This window comes from Etheostoma cragini, chromosome 4, assembly GCF_013103735.1.
Source record: "Etheostoma cragini isolate CJK2018 chromosome 4, CSU_Ecrag_1.0, whole genome shotgun sequence".
NCBI classification, from domain to species: Eukaryota; Metazoa; Chordata; class Actinopteri; order Perciformes; family Percidae; genus Etheostoma; species Etheostoma cragini.
Genome location: NC_048410.1, coordinates 27403316 through 27410917, shown reverse-complemented (window position 1 = coordinate 27410917; position 7602 = coordinate 27403316). Strand labels below are relative to the sequence as shown.

At 41.5% G+C, this 7602-nt stretch overlaps 1 protein-coding gene across 1 annotated transcript in view; it reads right to left on the bottom strand.

Annotated features, from left to right (window-relative positions):
• Window positions 1-4873, bottom strand: part of LOC117943452 (tribbles homolog 3-like) — a 5808-nt gene extending 935 nt beyond the window's left edge. The window contains exons 1-4 of the mRNA XM_034869592.1: window positions 4310-4873; window positions 1359-1637; window positions 896-1188; window positions 7-167 (exon numbers count right to left, since the gene is read on the bottom strand). Of these exons, the coding sequence (XP_034725483.1) occupies window positions 7-167; window positions 896-1188; window positions 1359-1637 (733 nt within the window). The 5' untranslated portion in view covers window positions 4310-4873. The remainder of the gene's footprint in view (window positions 1-6; window positions 168-895; window positions 1189-1358; window positions 1638-4309) is intronic.
• Window positions 4874-7602: the final 2729 nt, after the last annotated feature.

The following is a 7602-nucleotide window of genomic DNA, read 5'->3' as shown; positions in this document are numbered from 1 at the left end:
CCAGGCTCCAGATGTCTGCGGCACGGCCCGAATAAGACCTGTTCCCATTGGTCAGCAACTCGGGGCTGACATAGGCGGGGCAGCCGTGTCTGTCCGTCAGAGAGTCGTCGTCATGGTTACCTTCCAGGAGGACGCAGTCGTTAAGGCCGAGCAGAGCGAGACGAGTCCTGCGGGAAGAAAACACGTTTCATGTTTCAACACTAACTTTTTAAAGTGGTTGTTGGCTTGGCAACCAGGCAGGAGCTTTTGGTTGCCAAAATCAACAATATGGTTGCCATGTTTTGAACTGCCTATATTTGGAGCGTTTCTTATGTAACTATACCACACATTTTAATAAGGAAACAATGAGATAATGGCTTGCAACATAGTTTCCGATCCCTCTCAAATAAGGGCGCTGGATCACAAAACTCCCGGTTCGGATCCCAGTTTGGAGTCACGGATCGGATCAATTTTCGGATCGGTTTAATTTACTTAATGCATCAGCAGTGACAGCAGTAGTAGTACTGGTGAGTACAGCAGTATCAGTAGTAACTGTAATAATAATAATAATATCCCCACACAAGCATTGTGATAATATCGTATTGCGACACAAATATTAGGATGCTATATTGTGATAATATATCACGACACAAATATTGCGATATGGTATCTTGGTAATATAGTATTGTGACACAAGTGGTGATATCTTATTGTGATCATATTGCACCGCAACACAAATATGGTGAATGTCGGATTGTGATAATATCGTATTGTGACAATATCGTATTGTGGGGCCTCTGGTGATTCCGAATTCTAGTTTTTAGCCGTATTAGCATTATTAGTATTAGTCTCAATTGTGTCAGTGTAGTATGCGGAGTATTAGTAGTAGTATTATCAGAGTACTTGTCAGACTCACCTGTATTTGTCTGTGAAGACGAACCTGCGGAGCTTCAGGTCTCTCAGGACGACTCCGTGGTGATGACAGTGCGTCACCGCGTTGAGCATCTGAGTAAACAGATGCCCCGCCTCCTCCTCGCCCAGACGCTTCCTGCTTCGCAAGTGCGCATGCATGTCGCCGTAGTGACCGGGCAGGAAGACGTATACGCTGTCCTGGCCAATCACCACGTCCAGCGGGCTGCAGATGTTGTCGTGGTGACCGATGCGTGCGTAGGCAGCCAACCGCTCTTGGTAACCACGTAGAGGAAGCACCTGTAACCATGGCATCAGGTCAGGTCAACAGTTAAAACTGCATTGTTTGTGTGCATTTGTTTTTCCAATATGAGTACTTTCCGCAGCATTGACAAAATTACTAGCAGTAAACAGTATATGTAGCATTTCAACATATTTTTCAACAATTAAGGAAATGGGAAGTAACATACCTGGCAAGTGTACTGCTGCTTTGTGTGTGCGTGGACGGCCCTGTAAGTTTTCTCCCCATCGCAGCGTTCAGACAGGAAGTATGGGCCGATTCTGGATGGGGATTGGCTCTGGTTGGACTTGGGGGCGGGGCTTCTGGGCCTGAGGCAGTGTAACAGGCCGTTGGCGGGAGGATTGGGATCGAGACGAGCTACTTTACATTTCAGGAAATTGTCCCGGGGCTCGTCCAGCAGCCTCTTCAGACACAGCTGGCGGCTGGCTGCGGCAAGGCCCATGCTCATCTGTGATTGGAGGGGACAAGTGACATCATCAGGTTCATACAATTTACAGCTTTTTTGTTCATGTTCACTGCATCATAGATGCCGAATATTCTCCATTGGGTTTAGGCAAAGCCATGTGAAGACGCGTTTATTTTACACATCCAGCAGCTAGAGCAACATTTCACTTGGAGTCGCGTTTGTGTCCAACTGATGATGATGAAATATCTCGCTCTTTATGTACAAAATGCTCCAATATTTAAATTTTAGAGCTTTTAAACTCGCTATAAAGCTGAGGTGATAATTCTCCGTAGATTCATCCCTTCTAGTGACCTGTCACATTATGACCTTGTTTAACATTATTATAAAAGCTAGTGATCACTTTAATCTTGTATAAATTGATGTTCTTTTACTATTTCAAGTGTAGAAAGGCATTCGAAGTATTTTGACGCAGTTTTACGCAAAAAAAATCCAAGATTCATATTTCCCCCAGAATCATGCAGCCCTAATTCTAATGCGCAGATTGTTTATTGTGGACAGTTTACGTGTCAGAACATTCATTTTAAGAAGTTGTGGTTAGAGTTTGTATTATTTTAAGAGTAGTTCTAGTAGAAACTCTCGACTGTTAGTCGAGTTAAAGTTGGAGACTCACTGGATGAACTCGTAGACTATATTTATTAATATTACCGGTCTATGGATGAACTTCTGGTAAATCTCCGCAGCGCCCTCTGCTGGTCACATCACAGCTGAGCCTCCCTACACTGAAGCCTCAGTTCTACTCTCACATAGTACGAGAGGTTATATTAGTGTCCCGTCTCGCTGTGTTCGGGGTCTCTGCTACTCGCACATTCCACTGTCAACGTGTCTATAGGCTTCATGATGCAACTTCCTGTAAGATGACTGACGCTTTAGCTTTCACGTCGTTGCATCATAGCACAACCGTTTATAGTTTAAACAGGCTTTAAATACAGTCAACATCTACCGCACGCACACTTTGAGAATGTGTGTCACTTTTTCTGTAAAGTCTTTCAGAGCCTGCGGTCGCCGCGGCGATGCTGTGTGGCAACCTGCTATTGGGCAACACTGCTTTCACTCTGGTGAAACACCCTGAGTCACAGCGTTGCTGTGGCAGCGTCATCCCCTGACACACAAACACACACACAGAGTGAATCTGTGCTGTTTGATGTGTCATCTCGTCAGCTTCGGTTTCACAATCAGAGCCGGGACTGCTAATAATACACACAAAAAATATACTTCTGAACTCTACTGGATCTCCCAGGAAGCACCTCTTTCATTATTCTTCCTGGTTAACTTTCCATATCGTGAGACAAATCAGCATCCAGAAAAGCACTTGTTATAAGTCCCAGCCTTTGCTATAATAAAGTTAAACAACAATTTAGGTCAAATTTAACCCATTTTTAGTTGGGTTTTTTGCCTTTGAAATGAGCGCTGTTAAATGTCAACATTACAAATATCAAATAACTTTGGAAAAAAACGTCAAAAAAAAAGGGCCCACACATTGAAAAAGTGACAACGTTTCATGGTTGACGGGAAGACAACACAAGGGTTAAAACTCACAAGGGCTGGGTGATATGGAGAAAATGAAATATCACAATATTTTTGACCAGATACCTCGGTATTGATAAGATATTGTATTGTTGACTACTGGTGCATTCACGAAATATTTACACAATGACATTTTTTGATAAAAAAATCATCGTTAATGTGGATATAATGACTAAGTGTGTAAAGGCCAATAATAGAATAGTCACAACAGTCTGGTAAGATGAGAAAATGACATCACTGTACTGTAATGCAGCCTGTAAAACCAGGAAATAACACCACTGAAACCATGTTACGATATTACAATATCCAAAATATCATATCTCCATATGATATCAATGTATTGCCCAGCTGTAGCTGCAACTAACTTACATATTCAGTATCAATTAATCTGCAGATTAATCACTAAATCGTTTTGTCATCCATGAATCATTTAAACGTTACACAATAGTGGAAAAATGTTGAATCTCCCAGAGTCCAAGTTGTGTTCAAATGTCTTGTTTTCTCAGACTAAGAGAAGAGGTTTACCACGATAATAACAGAGGTAATAACTTTTTTTTATTAAGTCACTTTTTGTGTTTATTATCCACGGTCATGCCATCAGTGGATATTAAAGCATCGAAGTTGTTTCTTGATCTAGGAAATAGTACTTTGACAAAACAATCCCAACCCGTGTGGCAAAAAGTCCAAAAAGCTAAACGCTCACATGTCAACAGACCCATCTCCATGACAACTGAGCACACTCCATGTGCTAAGGGAGACCATTCAAGACCCCTCTCAGCAGTAGAACCTGCCCGACTCTACTGGACTATATCTCCTGCTCCTATGAGATATGATGACTCCTATAGATAACACTACAATGCATTTTTAAACTGGGCTCCAGCTGGACCAGATCCAACACTAGGATGCTGTAATGAACCGGGTAAAGTACTCCATAAAAAGTAATGTAAGACTCTGAAAGAGAGAGGTCATTCTGCACAATAAGTAGCCTACAAAAAAAGAACATTTACTTATGTATTTTTACTTTTTTTGAAAGGCTTGAAAACGTGTAATAGCATAATTTGTAACTGCTACTTTCACTAAGTTAAGGATCTGTGTACTTCTTGGATCACTGATCTCAGGTCAGGTCTTACCTTGTGTTTTTCAGAGAGACAGACTACTGCAGGTCAACAGAAACCCAGTAGACTCAGCGGGGAGCAGATGGTCTGTCTGTCTGTCTGTGTGTGTGTCTGTCTGTCTGGGGACAGAAGTAGCTGAAGACATAAAAACTAAAGGGTTTCTTGAAGTTTGAGCTCCGACTGGAAGCAGCAGGTCTGAGACTGGCGGGGAACCGGAGCGGACCGTCCGGTGATGGCGTCTGTGGCTCGTTATTGTTGTCTAGGTTGCGCAACGTGTCGTCAGTCAGCTGGGTTTCTTTTCCAGTCTGAATGAGATGAAACTGACCGTGAAAGGAAGAAGACAAAACTATTTTACATGTAGGCTAAATATCCGGTGCTGAAGTGAACAAATTAGCCTAGCTAAACCGAGTCCTTTAGTCCGTCCGGCCGAGTTAAATGCAGATATTATCCGTGTGGAGTTGTGTTTTCTATCCAGACTGACCTACCCGGATTCTGGTCTGCTCTGACCCCGCTACCTGCTGTATCCAGAACTTTCAGCCGGACTGGGGACTGAGGACTCGGGCTAAGTGAGCTGTTTGGTTACGTTATTTCCTCCGTGATGTCGTCATCCCGCGGGGGGCGGGGCCTGGATGTTGCAATCCTGAGCCGGTCAGTCGTCAGAAAGCCATGGACTGTATGTAGACAACACACGAGACTCAACCATACACTGTATTATTAATAACTATCTATGGCTATGGACTCAACAGATCTGCTCACGAGGTTCCTTTATCGAACAAAACGATAGCCAGTGTTGGAGGAAGCTGCATTGGTTACAAATACTGCTACAAGTGTTGCATTCAAAGTCCTAAGTAAAGTACAAAAGTGTTAGCTTCTAGTCACTTCTGCCACATTATCACCTTGTTTCAGCATTATTATAAAAGATATTGATCATAGCCACTTTAATCTTGCATAATTGATTCGTTTACTAGTATAAAAAGGCATTCTAAGTAGGCCTGCACGATTAATGAATGGCCTATTTTGGAATAATGGAAATTATAATAATCGTTTATAATTATTGATGCATTAATGTGTAGTCTACATCACCTGAAAAATAACTAGTAGCTAACGCTATGCAATGATCACATTGGAATAAAAACTACAACATGTGCCTCCAAAATAAGGAGTAGAAGTAGAAAGAAGCATACAATGGAAATTCTCAAAGTACCTCGCAGTTGTACTTTAAATACTATACAAGACATACTGTTCATGTTATGTCACACAAAAGAGCTTCTTTTGCACGGGTGACATCTTTTGACAGCTTTCTTGTAATGAGAATGAGAAATAGCACCACCTGTAAGATACTTTTTACCAACAAATATTGTTCCAGTAGCAAGTTGTGGCAAAATACTTTCTGACAAACGAGTGTACCTTTTTGTAATGGGAAGGAGGATACATGTTAAAAATATCACAGAGAGAGCAATGTGAGGATGTCAGCAGCTGCAAGAGTCGGTTTTACTTTTACACAACAGCTGCTTGTCTTATATGTATAAATATATGTATATCCCCAGAATCCCAAACTATTTAAAGTAATAGTAGTACCACAGAAGAAAGATGTTTTCCTCTGGCAGAAACATGTAGTAGGTAAGAAGTTTACCTTGACAAAAACAACAGTTTAATGCAGCAGATGCAGTAGATGTGAAGTTTTCCTCTGACAGTAACGGTAGTATAGTGCAGGAGATGTGAGGTTTTCCTCTGACAATAACAGTAGTATAGTGCAGGAGATGTGAGGTTTTCCTCTGACAGTAACAGTAGTATAGTGCAGGAGATGTGAGGTTTTCCTCTGACAGTAACAGTAGCATAGTGGAGGAGATGTGAGGTTTTCCTCTGACAGTAACAGTAGTATAGTGCAGGAGATGTGAGGTTTTCCTCTGACAGTAACAGTAGTATAGTGCAGGAGATGGGAGGTTTTCCTCTGACAGTAACAGTAGTATAGTGCAGGAGATGGGAGGTTTTCCTCTGACAGTAACGGTAGTATAGTGCAGGAGATGTGAGGTTTTCCTCTGACAGTAACAGTAGTATAGTGCAGGAGATGTGAGGTTTTCCTCTGACAGTAACGGTAGTATAGTGCAGGAGATGTGAGGTTTTCCTCTGACATTAACAGAAGTATAGTGCAGGAGATGTGAGGTTTTCCTCTGACATTAACAGAAGTATAGTGCAGGAGATGTGAGGTTCTCCTCTGACATTAACAGAAGTATAGTGCAGGAGATGTGAGGTTTTCCTCCCACGTGTTGTCTGTTGGGGAAACCTGAACAGGTGACCTGCAGAGCTGTAGTCACCTGCTGAACTCTACCATTTGACCCTAATCTGTGCTCGGCTCAGCAGTCCCATGTGTCTCACCCTTCAGACATGTGTGACATGTCTCGCTTTAGATCCTCTCACATGTCCCACCTCAGCTCACCTGTTTCTGCCCCTCCCTCTATGATCTACACACACAGGTGAGTGACCTGTTATATTCAATATGTCCATCACTCTAAACCAGATAGAAATATCCCAGCTATTATTGGATGGATTACCGTGACAGAACAATCATGTCCAATCAGGATTAATTGTTATAACTTGGGGATCCTTTGACTTGTTATGTGTTGCCATCCTGGAGTCAAAATGAATTTATCAATAACCAGGTTTGCAGGTATTGGTCAGTTTTGGCTGTACTTTGTGTTTAATGCTAATGTCCATAAACCGAGATGTTCCTATAATGCCTTTGATTTCACTTTAATGGACAGTGGTAAAAGACTCTGATCCTGTATTTGAAATTATACTCCAGTACAAGTAAACACCAGCAAAATGTACCTAAAATATCAAAGGATGATAATAATATTTATAATACATCATCAGTTATTTGTTAATTATACATGAGTACCTTAAGGCAAAAAAATCAAGTAAAATAAAAAGTTCACTATTTGCAACTGAAATGCAGTGAAGATTTATAAAGTAGCATAGACTGAATACATTTGAGTACAATAACTCAAAGTTATACTTAAGTGCAGTACTTGAGTAAATGTACATGTATTCCACAAAGTTTTCTTCCACCATGCACAAAGAGGGAAAAGACTTTCCAACTGAACTTTACAAGTAATTTGTAAACACAAGGAGTACTGTGTATTTCTTACAGTGTAGTAATGTTAGTCAGTATAGAAAGGAGGAATGATCACACACTGAATAACTCTCACATGGACATATGGACATATGGACATTTGGACATTTGAGACGCGGGCATGTGAGACATCCCTGCAAGAAGCACAGACACCTGCTGCTCTATAGGAAATGAG